The sequence below is a fragment of the Glycine soja genome, chromosome 1, assembly GCF_004193775.1.
Source record: "Glycine soja cultivar W05 chromosome 1, ASM419377v2, whole genome shotgun sequence".
Classification (NCBI taxonomy): Eukaryota; Viridiplantae; Streptophyta; class Magnoliopsida; order Fabales; family Fabaceae; genus Glycine; species Glycine soja.
This window is the reverse complement of record NC_041002.1, coordinates 11,227,496-11,246,044: the sequence shown is the minus strand read 5'-3', so window position 1 is coordinate 11,246,044 and position 18,549 is coordinate 11,227,496. Positions and strand designations below refer to the sequence as shown.

At 31.9% G+C, this 18,549-nt stretch overlaps 1 protein-coding gene across 1 annotated transcript; it reads left to right on the top strand.

The window, feature by feature from the left end:
• The first annotated feature begins 14,768 nt into the window (after positions 1 to 14,768).
• Positions 14,769 to 16,648, top strand: LOC114403286. The gene is made up of 4 exons (XM_028366187.1): positions 14,769 to 14,823; positions 14,979 to 15,108; positions 15,241 to 15,272; positions 16,321 to 16,648. The coding sequence occupies exons 2-4, from the start codon at positions 15,024 to 15,026 to the stop codon at positions 16,570 to 16,572; spliced, it is 369 nt and encodes a 122-aa protein (XP_028221988.1). The 5' UTR covers positions 14,769 to 14,823; positions 14,979 to 15,023; the 3' UTR covers positions 16,573 to 16,648.
• The last annotated feature ends 1,901 nt before the right edge of the window (positions 16,649 to 18,549 follow it).

The window sequence follows — 18,549 nt, the reverse complement described above, 5'->3', positions numbered from 1 at the left end:
TAGACCATGTTTTCAAACTTAAAAAGGCTCTGTATGATTTGAAATAGGCACCATGTGCTTGGCATGAAAAATTAAGCTTTTTTCTTTTAGAAAATGGCTTTATCATAGACAAAGTGAATACAATTCTTTTTAGAAGAGAAGTTTGCAAATATTTCATTATAGGTCAAATTTATGTTGATTATATTATATTTGGAGCCATTAATGAACCACTTTGTAAGGATTTTTCTAATCTGATGAAGAATGAATTCAAAACGAACATGATGGGAGAACTTAAGTTCTTTCTAGGGCTTTAGATCAAGCAAGACAATAAAGGCATATACATTCATAAGTAGAAATACACTAAAGAAGTTCAAGATGGAAGGTTTCATACCAATGAAAACACCTATACATGCTTCCAATCCTCTTAGCAGAGATGAAACAAGTAAACCAGAATATCAGATGATATACAAAGTTATGATTCATTCCCTTCTGTATTTGACTGCTAGAGACCTGATATTATGTATAGTGTATGTCTATGTGCTAGATTTCAGTCTGATCCTCGAGAGTCACATCTTAAAGTTGTTAAGAGGATATTACGCTATCTAGTAGGTACTACTAACCAAAGTTGGTTCTAAAATAAAAACCAAGATTGGTTAGTAGGATACTGTGATGTAGACTATATAGGAGACAAAGTTGAACGAAAAAGCACAAGTGGTGGATGCCACTATATTGGAGCTTGTCTAATATCATGGGCAAGTAAGAAGCACGACTCCATTGCTCTATTGAGGCATAAAAATAGTGCTCACACAAGGGAAAGTGTACCCTACACAATAGTAACAATGGAATAAAAATTCGTTTATTCAACCCTCAAGACTAGTTATATTTCCAAATATTCAAAATTATTAAACAATTGAGATAATTCAAAAGAAAATTTAAGTATTTTTATGGTTTTTTGGTATTTTAAAAGAAAGAAATTAGACTATTGTAGAAGAGACATTTAAGTGATATTAAAAGTGACCAGGGATTAGGATTCACTGGCACCATTTTTTCTCCAATTCCGATTCTAATGAAGTTCCTTCCATAGTTAATTTTCGGTTTCCAAAGTCAACCAAAGCCGATGATCAAGCTCAAAGCATGCTCTTTGCCTTAAATCAATACTCCAATGATCATGGATATATCAACCTAAGTCAAAACATATAATCAATTCCAGGGATGATCAATAAGGTGTAAAACATTCTCTACCTAGGTCTACCCCGCATACATGATGATCACCACAAATTAAACATAAGATAGATCAATTCCTAAATAAAAAATAAGAATAACGAAGAGAATTAATTAACATAAAACACTGAGGAATTTCATTTAGAATAGAGAAAAGGGTACAATTGGATTAGTTACATCATAACCCCCGAACTATGGTGACTAGTCTCTTATGATTAGAACACAACTTGAAATCATATACGAAATTAGCATAGACATACCAATAAGGTATGAAGGATGATCATGATTCATCCTTACAGTGTTGTCCATGCTTCGAAATTCTAAAAACCCCTGAGAGTGCTCTCAAATTCATAAATTAGGTAAAAGATGATGTCAAAGATACAGAAAACAACCCTATTTATAGCTTCATACAGATATTTGGCAAAAAGTTGCACTACATTTGTGTTGAACTCCACCACAACTGTTGTCTGAAACTTATGACTACGGCCCTAATAGTGTGCACTATGGTCGTGGTGAGTTTACCATGACCGTCGTCAGAAGTTAACACTATTAAGAAGGGATGCCATTATTTTTCCATGGACATACTTCTTACCATGGTTGGATGAATGTATCATGGTCATAGTCAAGTGATAGAGTTCTTCAAACCTTCATAAAACTTGCAATTTCCAACTTTTTCACTCCATTGAGTGGCTATACTTTTGCAAGACAAACTAGTGTTCAAACGTGATTTATGCCAAGAAAATCCATGAAAATGGGACAAAACTCACAAAATATCACTCATAAAGTGGTTTATCATTTATCTATAGCAAAAGTTTAATATGTCTGGTGCAAGTTGTTCCTCACAACTATTATGGCTCAAGTATCAGTTAAAAGATTACTCTAGTTTTGAGAATAATATACCAGTATACTGTGAGATCACTAGTGCAATAAATCTATATTAAAAAAACCATACAACATTGAAAGGCTAAACATATTGAGAAAAGATATTGTTTTGTTCGTGCATATGTGCAAAAAGGTGTGTTTGATATAAAGTTAAACATAGATTATCGATGTGTTGACATCTTTACTAAGTATTTGTCTGAAGATTGCTTTTTCTATATTAGGGGACATTTAAATATTGTTAGTTTGTCAAACTAATAGTGTATACTTCACTGTCTCAAACAATGGCATTATCTCGAAGCCTTTCATTAATCTGTTTGGACAAACTTGCGTTCAAGTATACATCTCTTTGAATTTGTTTATTTGTTTTCATCTAAAAAATAAAACCATAAAAATATTTAAATCTTCTTTTTAATCACATTAGCAGTTATTTTAACAAACTTGACTAATTAGGAATACAACTGGTCTTTTGAGTTCGATATCCAAGCTTTCGAGTCCATTGTTACTATTGTGTAGGGTACACTTGCCCTTGTGCGAGCCATACATATTTTACACATCAAGTTTCTAGCGACATTGTCGAGGGCTAGTTGTGGAATTCCCAACTAGTTTAATTTTGTTAAACCAAACAGTTTTGTCTATAGAAATTCTTTTATTATTTATTTAATTTTTTTGCTATTTATTTTTATTTTATTCTTTTATTTCTTGTTGCCCTTGATCTTCTCCTCTATTTTGTAGTGCATGCAAACCAAGTCCCAAAATCCACCACTGCAATATGAACCTGAGATTAACAAGTTATCCAAAGACTTTGTGCAGAACTCCAAGGAGAAAGAGAAAGATAAATTATAGTTGATCCAACCTAGACCCTTATGGATTACCTCACTCCTAACTTGGGGGAAGCCAATACCAACCAGCTTATCGATCTACTAAAGGGAATCATGTTTGACTTCAAGCATGAGTTGTTACAGATGTTGGAGAACAACCCATTTAGTGGTGGTGCCCATCAACATCCTATGCAGCACCTGACGAAGTTCATCAAGTTGACCAACACGGTGAGACAAAACTGTGTACTAGTGGAGTACATCAAACTCTATGCCTTTCTTTTCTCTCTTAATGGGAAGGCATGAGATTGGTTGTGCTCACTACCTAAGAACAAAATCACTACATGGAACCAATGCACAAGTGCCTTAAGGAGGTATTTCTCTCCCATGAAGACAGATCAACACATCAGGGACATTGGAAACTTTGTACAAAGGGAGCAAAAGGGTCTACTTGAAGCCTGGGAAAGGTTGCAAGAGATTATCAGAAGCTGTCCACACCATGGCATTACTCAATAGAGACTGGTGTAGAAGCAAAGCTTCACGGTGAATCAAGAGTGATTCAAAGATGTTTTGAAGATAAAAAAGATGATAACAAAAGATGATGACAAAGGCGATGACAAAAAGCTCAAAGGTCAATCAAAGAATGAGTTCAAGATGTTCAAGATAGAATCAAGAACACTTCAAGATTCAAGAGGAAAGTTGAATTCAAGAATCAAGAATCAAGAATCAAGACTCACGATTCAAGAATCAAGAAAAGGCTATTCAAGAATCAAGAAAAATCTTAAACAAGATATGTATGAAAAGGTTTTTTCAAAAACCGAGTAGCACATGGATTTTTCTCAAAACATGTTTACCAAAGAGTTTTTACTCTCTGGTAATCGATTACCAGATTATTGTAATCGATTACCAGTAGCAAAATGGATTTGAAAAAGTTTTCAAACTGAATTTACAACATTCCAATTAATTTCAAAAAGCTGTAATCGATTACAATGTTTTGGTAATCGATTACCAGTGCCTTTGAATGTTGAAATTCAAATTCAAATGTGAAGAGTCGCATCCTTTCACATAAAAGCCTTGTGTAATCGATTACACTGATTTGGTAATCGATTACCAGTGATTGTTTCTGAATAAATCAAAAGATGTAACTCTTCAAAAGGTTTTTGACTTTTTCAAATTGGTTTTAAGTTTTTCTAAAAGTTATAACTCTTCTAAATGGTCCTCTTGGCCAGACATGAAGAGTCTATAAAAGCAAGGCTTTGTTTTGTATTTTTAATCATTCATTCAATCAATCTTTCTAACACTTTTCCAATCAATCTTATACAATCCTTTACAAGCCTTGAATCTCTTTGAACTTCTTCTTCTTCTTTGTGTTAAAAGCTTTCCAAAGCTTTTTGGTTTTCTAAACCTTGAAAACTTGTGCTATTCATCTTTTTCATTCTCTTCTCCCTTTGCCAAAAAGAATTCGCCAATGACTAACCGCTTGAATTCTTTTTGTGTCTCTCTTATCCCTTTTCCAAAAGAACAAAGGACTAACTGCCTGAATTCTTTTGTGTCTCCCTTCTCCCTTGTCAAAGAATTCAAAACGACACAGTCTGAGAATTCTTTTGATTCTTCCCTTTCCCTTATACAAAAGTATTCAAAGGACTAACCGCTTGAGAATTCTTTTGTATCCACATTCACAAAGTATCAAAGGTTTAACCGCCTGAGATCTTTGTCTTAACACATTGGAGGGTACATCCTTTGTGGTACAAGTAGAGGGTACATCTACTTGGGTTGTTGACTGAGAACAAGAAAGGGTACATCTCTTGTGGATCAGTTCTAGTGGAGGTACATCCACTAGGTTCAAAGAGAACAAGAGAGGGTACATCCCTTGTGGATCTTTGCTTGTAAAAGGATTTTTACAAGGTTGAAAGAAATCTCAAGGACCGCAGGTCGCTTAGGGACTGGATGTAGGCACGGATTGTTGCCGAACCAGTATAAAAACTCTTGTGTGTTTGTCTCCTTCTTCCCTACTCTTTTACTTTCTGCTGTGCATTTTAATTTCTGCTTTTACTTTTGGTTAAGTTTCTCTTCTACTCCTTATTCTCTTAACAACATAAGTAAAAGCCTTAGAAGAGTAAATTTTTAATTAGTAAAGGTTTAGGAATAATTAATTCAACCCCCCCTTCTTAATTATTCTAAGGCCACTCGATCCAACAACTGGTCCATATTTTCTATGGTCGAGTGCTCTCACACAATAGGACAAGTTTAGATGTTACTTGTGGGGGTAACCTCATGTTAAAAACCCTTGTTGATGCCATCAGGACCATTGAAGATATGTGCTCTAACCCCTATAACAACTCAAGGGATAGGAGGATGATGAAGAGAGGCCTCAACTATGTGGATAAAGATGATTCCCAAATTAAATTTGGAAAGCAAATGCAAACTCTAACACTAAAGATTGAGACACTCGTGAGAGCTTAAGCTCAAGTTCCGATCACTACACCTTCATTCCCAACTTGTCATAGATGTGGGATTATGCACAAGCTAGGAGAATGCACTATTGATGACAAGCTAGCTACAACCATGGATGAGATCAATTTTTATGGGGAGGACATAGTTCTTATAATCATTACCCCAACAATTTTAATCAAGGATATGGCTTTGGGAAGAATCAAGGAATGTATAGATCTCAACCTATGCAAAATCAAATGCCTTGACAAGATGAGAGACAACCCACTTTTCAAGAAACCATGCTTCAATATATGGCTCAGAATGATCAAAGAACGAAGCAGGTGGAGTCTCAATTGTCCAACATACAATCTCTCTTGTCACCAAGGTAGTCAGACAACTTCCTTTAACAATCTGAACCAAATCCTAAGAAGAAAGATGTCAATGTTGTGATGACCAAAAGCAAGAGGAATCAATAGGACTCTGAGGAGAAGGAAAGTTCTTTCCCAAAAGTTATAGATGACATCCTTATTGAGAAGGACTAAGCACCTAAGAAAGTTTAGGTTCCTACTGATGGAAATCCAGTGCCAAAGAAGGAAGGGGATCAAAAGAAGGAGATACTGAAATCTCCCTAGGTAAGTCTACCATTTCCTCATAGAATTAAAAATGATCAACGAGATATGCAATTTAGAAAATTTCTTGAGGTTATGGGTAAAGTGCACATCAGCCTTCCTTTCATTGAGGCTATTGCATAAATGCCATCTTATGCCAAACATTTAAAATAAATTTTATCAAACAAAGTCTCTGGTAAATTTCGGCACTGTGGGTCTCAATGAGAAATGTTCCACTGTGGTCCTTAGAAAACTTCCCCCTAAGATGAAAGTCTCTGGTAATTTACTATTCCTTGTTTAATAGGAGGGTCTTACTTTGATAAGTGCCTATGTGATTTGGGGGCTACTATAAATTTGATACCTTATTCCATATTTAAGAAGTTGGGCATAACAGACTTAGAACCTACTAACATCACTCTTCACCTTGCTGATCATTCAGTTGTCTATCCTAGAAGGGCGATTGAGGATGTGTTGGTTAAGGAGGAAAAGTTCATCTTTTCAGTTGATTTTGTTATTTTAGATATAGAGGTTGATGAGGATGTCTCTTTCATATTGAGATGACTTTTCCTTAATACTTTTGATTTACTTATTAAGGTTAGGTTTGGTAGACTCACCCTTAGGTTGGGGATGAAAGAGTAGTATTTAGTTTATCTAATACTTTGAAACAACCTTCCTCATTAGTTGATGCACTAATGGAGGGGGTATTCCCAAGTGTGGGGATGCCTGACCCTTTAAAGAAAGTTCTCATTAATGAGGATCTTGACTGGGATTAAGCCCTAAAGTGGAGGAAATATTGACGTTTCTCCACTCTCAACATGGTCACGAACCACCCAATTGTAAGAGGTTGAAATGTGGCATTGTTCCAAAGATAAAGCCTCCTGTTAAGGAACCTCCTGAAGTGGAGTTGAAGCCCTCTCCTTCCAACTTCAAATATGTTTTTATTAACCCACCATCTTCTCTTCCAACTATGATTGCTATATGTTTACATGAAACTAAGGAGGAGAAATTGTTGTGGATTTTTAGGGACAAGAAGGGAAATTTTGGGTGGAACATTCATGACATGAAGGGTTTGAACCCTACACTCTGCACCCATAAGATCAATGCTAAAGAGGGGTCTCCACCCAAACAGTCATCCCAAAGGAAACTTATTCCCAACATGATGGAATTTGTGAAAAAAAAGGATATTATGTCCACTATCAAGATGAAGGCATACCATGAGCGATTCCAGCAAATGCAAACCATTATGCACCCCTCCGACCTCTTAGCAAATCATCACATGTCAAACTCATGACATTAAAAAAGCATTTTTTTTTAGGAGGAACCCATGATTGGTATCCATTTAATTTACATTTTGTTGCATTTATAATTTAGTTCCTATGACAATTTGTATGCTAGTACCATAGTCGTTATCAATTGACCATGGCCCATGCATTCACAGTCATAATCAAGTATGGTTGTGGTCAATTGACCATGGTCAAGGCAGTTACTGTTAGTGTCGATAATGACCATGGTCAAGTAAGCAAGCCATAACCGTTGTCTCTTGAAAAAATCAATTATTTTTCATGTACTTTTTCAATTTCAACATTTTTATTTTAGTTGTGGTTTTCGTAATCTAGTCTAGTTCATTTAAATTCAATCTTAAAATCAGTCTTTTATTTTGTGTTCATTTTAGTCTTATGCATTGAGGACATTGCATGTTTTAAGTATGGGGAAGGGTATCATTGCTCCCCCAAATTTGATCTCTCTGTGATATATGTGATCTCTTGCATTGTTTTGGTTCTAGTACTGTGAAAATCTTTTGGGTTTAGAATTTTGTGTTTTCAGTTATTCCCTTGATATAAAAGAATTATGTGTGTGTATTTGGGTAATTGAAGTTTCCTTCAAAAAGGAACATTAACATGCATTATTGTGAACTATTCTTATAGCTACCATTAGAAATGTGAGTATTGACATGCATTGTTCTATTCCCTGTTTTGACATGCATATCCTTGAATAAATTTTGAATTTTCTAAAAAGATGAGACTTTGAGAGGCTTTCTTGAGACCTGTGAATTGTTTTGATAAGTTTTCCTCTTAGTTGACCACTTTGAGCATGAATGGTTATTTCTTTTTGGTCTTTGAACTATATTGTGTGAATTGTTAATGTGAGGAAAAAGAGGAAACTAATACACATTGTAGGTTATGCCAATGAATAAATCCTAAGTCATTATCTCAAGTGAAATCAAAGACAAAAAGGTCTTGATGAAAAAAAAATAGAAAACAAAAATAAAAATGAGAAAAGAAAGAAAGTAAAGATATATATATATATATATATATATATATATATATATGAATTATCGAAAAGCAAATAAAAAGAGAAAAGGAAAAAGGGATCAAAAGTTAAATGAAAAATAAAGGTTCAAAAACAGGTAGAAGTTCCCCTGATTTCTGAGTCTTTTCATATGATTGAGTGGAACCTATTGTCAGCCTGTTATTTCAGTACCTACCTTACATTACATGTCTGGCGCTATTACAACCTAACATGTCTCGCTAATTTGGAATTTTTGGATTTTTTTGAGTTGAGTTGATTGATCTACAGAGTTGTGAACTTGTTCTTTGAATTGTGATCTTAAGTATAACTTCTATCTATATAACACTATAAAACACTAAGAAATGTTGAGCAGAGTGAACTTGAAGCTCTTCAATACTTTTTGCATGTTAATTATAAGCGTAATGGATTCCTGAGTGAATTTTTTATGCCTTATTGTGTGAGTTTTTACGTGTTGAATAATGGGAAATTTATGTTGCATGACTTTTGACTCAGGAGAATTTGTTTTCATTGGGAACTAGAATAATTGCTTGAGGAAAAGCAATGCTCAAGTGTAAAGAGGTTGATAAATCACCTTTTGAGTTATATTTTGTGAGTTTTTGTGCCATTTTACGTGCATTTTCTTGGCATAACTCACGTTTGAACACTAGTTTTATATTGCAAAAGTACAGTTGTTCAATTGAGTGAAAGACTTGGAAATTGTCTGATCTTATGAACATTTGAAGACTCTACACTTGATCAGGGTCGTGGTAATTATCACAACTACAATAAGATGATAACAACCCTCCATAACAGTGTCAACAATGAGGGTCATTGTAAATTCACCACGGTTGTGGTCAATTCATGGGGTCGTGGTCAACCATAAGAGCCATAGTCAATCCATAACACTCCAAAACTTCAATGTCACTATCGACCATGGTCGTGGTGGATTTCACCATGATAGTAGTGCACCTTTTCGGAATGGGATTTTTAGAAATTTATATATAGGTCTCTAGACTTTGTATGAAAAATCTTTTGTTCACTTTTATCTTTTCACAAATTTGAGAGAACCTTGAGGGCTTTCAAGAGCTGTGAAGCATGGAAAACACCATTACAACAGATCATGATCATTGCTCTTACCTATTGGTATGTCTATGTTTATCTCATATACAATTGCTAGTTTTGCTTTGATCATGAGCAGCTAGTCCCCCTAGTCCAGGGGTTATGATGTAACTGTCCAAACATACTTTTCTCCTTATTCTTAATGGAATTCCTCATTGTTTTATGTTAATTAATTTTATTCCTTGTTTTTACTATTTGTTTGGTACCATCCATTTTAATACTTAATCAATTGCATAGTAGTGATCATTTGCAAATAATTTATAGATCTAGGTAGAGAATTTTTTGAACCAAATTACATGGTCAAACTGTTTGGGTGGTCATCCCTATAATTGATTTTATCCTTTGACTTATATTAATAGATTCATGATCATTGGGGTATTGATTTAGTTGATTTTGGGAATCGGTAATTAACTAGGGAAGGAATTTCATTAGGATTAGGATTAGGAAAAAATTTGTACTAGTGAGTCATAACCCTTGGTCATTCTTATCATCACTCAAAACCTTTCTTTGCTTTTGTTTATTTGTTTTCTTCTAAAAACCAAAACCATAAAAATGTTTAAATCCTCTTTTTAATTACCTAAACTGTAAGTTTAATAAACTTGACTAATTGGGAATACAATTAGCCCTTTGGGTTCGATATCCGAACTTTTGAGTCCAGTGTTACTATTGCATAGGGTACACGTGTCCTTATAAATATTTTACGCATCAATGCTCAAAATCATATTAAGATAAAAGGTAGAGAAGAAACCTAAGGAAGAACCACAGTCTGTGGTTGGTTAGATAATGGGAACTCAAAATCTACCTATTAATCTTGACTCTAAATCTGCATCTCAACAAAAGTAGAAGGAGAAAGCCAAATCTGCATCTCATATTTGTTGCTCCCAACCTAAACAGCTTGATCTTTGAGCATAGACCAACTGCAAGGAAGGTTTATCCCATTGTTGCCACCTTCTAGAGAAGTAGGAAAGCATAACCTTTTGAGATGCCTTTCTCCACTCCACCAGACCTCCAACAACTTCTTAGTCTGATGTATGTGATAAATGTAGTTCTTCCTTAGGATAGAACAAAGATTGAAGAAACTTTTCAACTGATAGACATCACTTTGGAGGTTCCTTAATATAGTCCAAGGTTTTCAGAATGGGAGAAAACTGACTATGGACCTGAATTGAGAATGAAGTTGTCAACTTACAGAGAAAAGATTTGAGGAAGATAGTCTTCTTTAATAAGATTGGGGAGGTTTTCTACACACTTACCCTTTATTATTGGAACTCATTTTTCATGTGTGGCCACACCCAACACTTTCTTTGAAATAGAATTAGATAAGCTTGTGTTTCATTAGAAGGCTAACTGCTACAAAGGGAAGGAGTTGCAAATTGAAGATGATGATGAAGTTCTTCCAACTAAGTATGTAAAGGCTCGTCCTGACAGATTGTTCATACATGAGCTTGAGGATCTTAAGCAAAAGTCTAAACTTTTAATTTTGGACTAATATGCCATGAAGAAGTACTAAAGACACAGAGGTCATTGCTCAGGTTTGGAAGCAGATGAGAAGCCCCTAGTAAATGGAGTGCACTATAAGATTGGACAACAATATCAGACTTTGAATCACACTTGCTTCACTTAAGAGACTCCTTTCAACATGGTTTGCCCATGGAAAAGGGAGTTCTATCTTGTGTTTGATTGCACTTTCTCACTCCTTGTGCATCTGCCCCATTCCAAATTCAATTTCACTCCCCAAGTGCAACCTATCATTGAAGAAGTGGATTATGATGTTGAAGTTGTACTTGATCCTGATGCAATGGCGGTTTCCATCTATGATCCTCCATCTTCAAGGGCATATGTCAAAATGATCGAGGCTGAGCTTCAAAGGAGGCAAGAAGCATTTGCTCAAGCTTTGAAAGATCATGCTCATGTTGAACAAGAGACTAAAAAGTGGGTTCTTATTGGGGGACTATTTTTATAAGAAGATCACTAGATGGAAACTTGCTAGACCTCTAATGCCTTCTGACACTCCTGCCTTTTCTATTGATCTCTCATCAGATTTTGATTATTTTGGTGATAAGTATTTAAGGAAGCTTGATGAAGATATTGCCAAACTAAATGGGGAGAAAAAGTAAAATCTAGAGCTAACGACATCATTTGAGGGGAATCCAAAAAGCCTAAAGAAAGCATCGATTCATAGGGAGTTTTATATTTAAAGTTTTAATTCTTTTTTTCCCTGAAGCTTTTTATTTTGTAATCAAAACACATAATTGATGTGACAACTCTTATATGAATAAAATAAGATGTTTTTTGTTATATGTTCAAACTTTATCTCAAAGTCTTATGATGCTTTATGATTTGATTATGATATACATTCTCTACATCTGATAAGACTGACTAACACTTTAATGTATAATCTTATAAGTCTACCTTCAACTTTTAAATTTGTGTTTTTTTACATCATAAAAAAATATGGAGATTGTTAAGTCAAAAGTTATTTGTGTCTTAAAATGAATTTGGACCCTTAATTATTTTTATTAGATGCAAACAAATACAAATGTTAAAAGTTAGATCTTACATGTTATCAGAACATGCTTCATGAATCTGCATCAGATGTTTCAGACGATAGCAAGCTAAAGTCATTATCTGATACAATATTAAAGGATGCCATTTAAGACTCCATTTAATAATGTGTATGAGATTTGTTTTACTGAGACATTCTCCTAGGATCAGACAAATCCTATGAAGAATAAACGAAGTCCAAGTTCTGAAATTCGCTAATCGCCATCAAAAGAAGCGTTATGCTATGCAGACCTACTCTAACGCAAAAGGAAGTAGTTTTTTTGCTGGAGTGTTCAACACAATAGCCAAGAAGAGTGGTTTTCTAGCATGAAGAAGTATGTGCATTAAATGCTCCAACAATCACATTTTTCATACACAAGCTAAAGAGAAGAACATTATCCATTTAGAGACAACAAACATTTGTTGAAGAAGGCCTATAAATACCATAAGCTTTGAAGACGTGTAGAACTAACTGATGCATTCATATTCAAATTCTTTATGTAAAAAGCTCTCTTTAAATTCTTGTAAAGTTTAGAATAGCTCTCAAAATACTTTGAATATCTTGAGAGAAAAGACAACATGCTAAGATTGTATATCTATTTATAAGACGATTGACAATTAGTCAGTATGCAAACGAACAAAACAAATCTTCTAATTTGTATTAGAGCCAGCAGTGGCTTGATAGGATAAAAAATATTAGCTATAAGGAGCTTGGTGTAGAGCTTGATTTGTAGAGGCAAAAGTAGCAGCGACTAAAATTTGTAACTTGTTGAAGTTAGTGAAATGGGGTAGTTTGCCAAGAATTAGACATATTCTCGATGGTTGAGACGAACTAGTATAACTTCTTATGTCTTATCTTGCTTGATTTTCTCTTTTGTGCTTTAAACTGACCCAGGGTTTGAATTTGATTTTTGATTTTGAATATCTCAATTTGTTTTACAAAATCTAAGACTATCATCTAAACTATTTTGCGAAAATCTGATCTCTGATCTTTTACTATCAGATGATAATGTTGTTGTTTTAGAAAAACGCTTTAAAATTTATAAAAATCATAATTCAACTCCCTTCTTGTGATATTTGTTTTTACAGTCTTCCTTACTCATAAAAAAACACAAGAAAAATCCAAAAAATAATAACTGAAGATAAGCCAAAAGATATCGAAGACCAAGACCAAAACCCTTGGGTATTTTATGTAAACACTTTGATTTCTAACTAGGTGTATCTCCAATGACCCATTAGGTAATTAAAAATAAATCTAATTTCTTAAAATGGAAATGAATTGAACCAATTTAATAAAAAAAAGAGTTAGAACATGAAAAATCTCATGTTGGACTAAAAAGATTAAAAGACTTGAGTCTCACTTCTAAGGCTTGATTCTTACGAAGAAAACCCAAATCCAAGAGCCAGAGTCAAGTTTTAAATGAAATAAACTCACAAAAACTCAAGTTTCATTTGAAAGAATTGTGTCCTACATGAAAGACTTGAGTCTCACATATAAGACTCTAGTCTTAACAAGCGGATTTTGAATTACAAGATATATAATTATAATCCAAATCAATCTCAAATCTTTTTATATCAATTTATATATTTTAAGATACAAAATTAATTTGACAATTTTTTTCCAATTTCTATATAATGAACGCTTTTCATTTAACAAAATAAAATCAACAAAACTAAGAAAAGAATTAGACCTGGATGATTGATGAAATTTTTGGTTGAGAAAGAGTCTTAGAGCTTCAAGTTGTGCTATATTCAGTATAGAGAGTGAACCACAACTTTTGAGTTTTCCTTTTGTATTCAAGGGTGATTGGCTCTTGGAGGTTTAATTTGAGAGATATAGGTAGCGGAGTTCTTTATATATAGAATTAATTTGAGAGATATAGGCTCTTCTTTTATGACTTGCTCGCCCGCTTAATTTATTACTTCTTTTGCTCTCTTTTTTTTTTTTATCAAACATGGGTAGTTTTTGTTATTTCTTTTTTTGTGAATTCAAACATGGGTAGTTAGTATTTTGTAACTTGTATTGTGTCACAAAAGGTGTAACCTTGAACTGCAAAATGATCATGTTCTTTCATATGGGAAATCTAGTATCCTAATTTATATATTCGCCGATCACATTGTTTTACGTACTGTACCTGCCTCGGCAAATTAAAACACATAGCTTTTCTTCTCGTTGATTGCATGGTGGTAGACAAACGCAAAACACACATAGCTTCCATTCCACGTTAGCACGAGTAACACTATCTTTTCTTATCAACCTTTTGTCAACTCTCCTATCCCAAGGATGGTGGCACTACGTGGTGTTTTAGCCTCTCTGAAACTCTCATGGCACTGTTCCTTACATTCTTTGGACCACAAATTCACATTGAAAATTTCAAAGCTCATTTCCATAATTTTTTTATGCTGATATCTATGAATACTAATATAATTAAATGTCTTAATTTTTATATAGTTATGTTTTTCTTTTTCTTTTGGCCACTCAAAAATTGATGCATTATTTTTTATGTGAAAATTTTTAAGAATAATTTTCCATCGCTACTTAGTAATAACGTGTCATGTAACTAATCATATTACATAAAAAATAATTTGAATTGACATATGACAAAATATAATTGGATGCATATCACATCTATATTAAATAATTACATAAACTATTTCAATAAAGTTCAGAATTGTGAGAATCAAAATTAATGAAAAAGTTTTTGCAAGACCAACAGAAAAGTACATACTTATATAGACTTTAAAAAACTCATTTTACCCATATTAGAATTGGGGATTCATTAAAGTGGTAATTATCGGGATTGTGAAATATTTTTAATTCCCAAGCATTTGAAATACTATATATTACAGCTAGTGTTTGAACATTCAAGAAGGACAAGTTGTTGGAACGGTAGCTACTATAAACGTAAAGCTACCACCCTTGGATTTTATAGGTATGAATACTTTAATTCCTTGTAATGAATACGTTGGTTAATTTTGACTTGGGTTTTTCTCATCAGAGAACTTGCTATAAATGAAAAATTGCCCTTTTCAAGTGATTTCTCGATCGTTTACACAATTTGATTTTTGGGCAAACATATACCTTCAGAAAGGAAGAGTACTTGTACAAGTTTAAATAGAGACGGCCGGGGCCATGGTGCTAATCAAGAACACTGCTTGTGTTGTGCTTGTATTTCTTTCTGCTGCCTGGCTATCCACTGCTCGCATGAACCCTAAAAGTATTTTCTTTAATTTGCTTTTGGTTTAGTATATATGTTTCTATGTGTTATATATTACTTGCTTTCTAGATGTAATTAAATTAACATTATCGGAAAAAAATAATATTGACAACAAAATGGTGAAAAATGCAGGTGTTGCTGTTAGTGAAATTTCATATATAAAGGTAATAAATATGCATCTTAAATATATTATGATATATTGAGAGAATGTTTAATGTGTTTGAAAGAAATTATTCAAAGTTAGAGCTAATACTTACATGAGTTGTTTAGTTTTAAGTAATATTGTTTAACTTTTTTTCTCATTGGAATAGATAACATGGAATTGCTTATATAATTAGTTAGCGATCATTTTTTAAAACATTTATATCATAAATAACATATTTTTTTAAGCATTGCAAATTCACTTTAACAACTTTAGCATTTGAAGCAATTTTTTGTAAAGTCTTTAAATCTATAGAGTTATAAAGCCCATAAAATTAACATAAGTAATTTATTTATGTAATTATATATGTAGATGCTCTTATGAAAGTGCAATATGCCTTTTTTGTTGGGGAAGGAATCACCTCTATTTCCTTTTTCTTCATTTTCTCTATTTTTTTGAGAAAATAAATAAAATGAAAATGATACACACTTTTTGGAGAATGACATTTATGTTTTCAAAAGCTTAATAATGAAATAGAAACGGAGAGAATTTATATATATATATATATATATATATATATATATATATATATATATATATATATATATATATATATATAAAAGTTATTTTAACTTGTTTTGTTAAGATTTACAGCTGATTATATGAATAAATTCTCATTTGAAAAAAAAAAGCATAAATATTAAATAAATATTTAATAAAAAAAGGAAAAAAAATGAGTTTAGTCTTTATACTCAGTTAAATATTGTCAAAGGTTCATATACTTTCATGTTGCTGAATTTGTTCTTCAAACTTTAGAAAACATGTAGATTCAAGTCCTCCTAGCTTTAGAAAACATGAATTACTGGAGAAGATGAAAACTAAATACGCATGCTTTCAAAAGCTTGAGAACCAAATTCATCAAAATATATAGAGAAACTAAAACTATATTTTTTTAATAAAATTATTTATCTAAACACGCCCTAAAATGTAAAGGATAACTTTCCATTTATAGCAATTGATAAAATTAAAGCTTTATCTTCTACGATATGGTGATAGAATTTCTTGAACAGGCAACGATTGCATTTAGTGTTCCAAAAAGTACTACGGTGAAAAGCCTGGCTGCAATTGATGAAGGTAACTTGAACAAACTAAGTGAGAAGCTTCTTATGAGCAAATCTGGGAAGGTTATCTCTGCTCCCAATATTAAAGCCAAAAGAAATAATGCTAGAAGCTGTTTGTCTGATGAGGTTAATGGGGATCCGTTGGCTTTTACTGCTGATTATCGTCGACCAGTCCATCACCCACCTAAGAATAACAAATGAACTCTTAATAGTTCATCCTCTTAATATATGGAAGATATTTGAGTGCTTTTGTTTTGTTTATCTTATCCTTTATATATGTTGCTTAAATTAATATATATATATATATATATATATATATATATATATATATATATATATATATATATATATATATATATATATATGTATGTATATGTGTGTGTGTGAAATTATAATGAATGCCTTCTATCGGGGAAGTTAATATATAGGTTATATAAGTGTTTCTTGTCATCGATCAATCTACTGTAAATATGTTGAATGAGTAAAGTTATAAAGAAGTATTTACGAATAATTGAGGTGTCTCACTCTTGTTTTGCTGCTGTTACGTATGTTAGTTTAGCTCTAATAAAATTTTGGTGGTTAGTTATATTTTTGTTTGAAAACATATAAGATATCTTTTATTTAAGTTTATATAAAATTTTGATTTTATTTTTTTAAAATTGTGAAATTCATATGTTTTTAGATTTGATGAGAGACTAAAGTAATATTTGGTCTAACATTTTTTAATCTTAAAAAGATACGTTAAAATTAAAGTTAAAAATAAGAATTTTTAAGTTTAAAGTTAAGTCGTCTTATAATTATTTAATTTGTAAATTTCAAATTCACTTTTAAATTAAAATTTTGTTTTATAAAATACTTTAAAATAAAAGTTAGACAAAAGAATTTTTAAGTTTAAAGTTAAGTCGTTTATTCTTTAATTTTTAAACTTAAAAATTACTTTTAAATTAAAATTTCTTAAATGTTATTTTTATTAGATTTTATAATTTGAAATAAAGAAAGAAAAGGAAAAATAGAAATAAAAAAGTTAAAACTATTTTTCAAATAAAAAACTTTTTAAAATTTTTCTTTATTAAAAAGTTTCTTAAATTTCTTTTTCAAAATTTGTTTTGTGCAATTTTCTTTTAAGCATGAGAAAGCCTAATTAAAATTATATTCGGTAAAACTAGCCGAAAGTTGAAAAATTGACTAGTAGTTGAAAGTCAAAAAGTAGCTTATTAAATATAAGTGTTCAGTAAATTTATCTTTGAAATAACTGAAAATGTAAAACGACATAAAAATAATAAAATGATTATTTATTTTAAAAAGGATAATTAGAAAATAGGATAAATATATTGAAGATAAAAATTAAAGAAAATATAAAAAGTTAAAAACTATCATTTTAAAAAATGTTACTTCGAGTGACGTTTCAAAAGACAATAGAAACTAGTACTAAGAAGCTACTAAGAAAATATTATTTACCGAACAGTCATATTAGTTTTTCAGCTAATAAAAAAATTGAAAACTAACAAAAATGTCTTGTGGAATATAGTCTAAGGGTTGTTTGATTGGTTAAATATTATAATACAAATCAAGTAAATAAGAACATGATAAAATCTCTAATTTTTGTTCCTCTAGGTATAAAGTATTAGAAAGACACATAAATCTCTAATTTTTAATAACCAAAAAAGTAATAACTAACGAACGATAATTATTTTAAAAAGAAAACACCGAATTTTATTTATTTAAATATTTGTAAACATATTAAATTTGATATCAATTGTATTAAGATAATTAATATTAGATATTTTAATAAATTGTGTCTTCTTTACATGTTGTCCATCATTTATCAAACAATATATATGCACGACAAAAAAAAATTACTTGTTCTTGTCTGGTGTTAGTTATTCTTGTATTGTATTGTTGAGTATCATAATTTTAATAGATCAAATACACCTTATGTTTTTTAATTCAACATTTAACATCCCATGCAAGACCTGCCATAAAAAAATAAAAAATAAAATCAAAACTCGAATACGTTGGGGGAGCTGAAGCTTCTCTAGATCTTCCTACTCTCCCTCCTCCTCTAACAATTGAAATTTGTTAAGTCTCTTCTACGCACTCAACACAGAAAATTAAAGCACCAAATTTGTTACCAGGCCAATTTCAACTATCCTCTATGCCACTATATGCTCCTTCGGA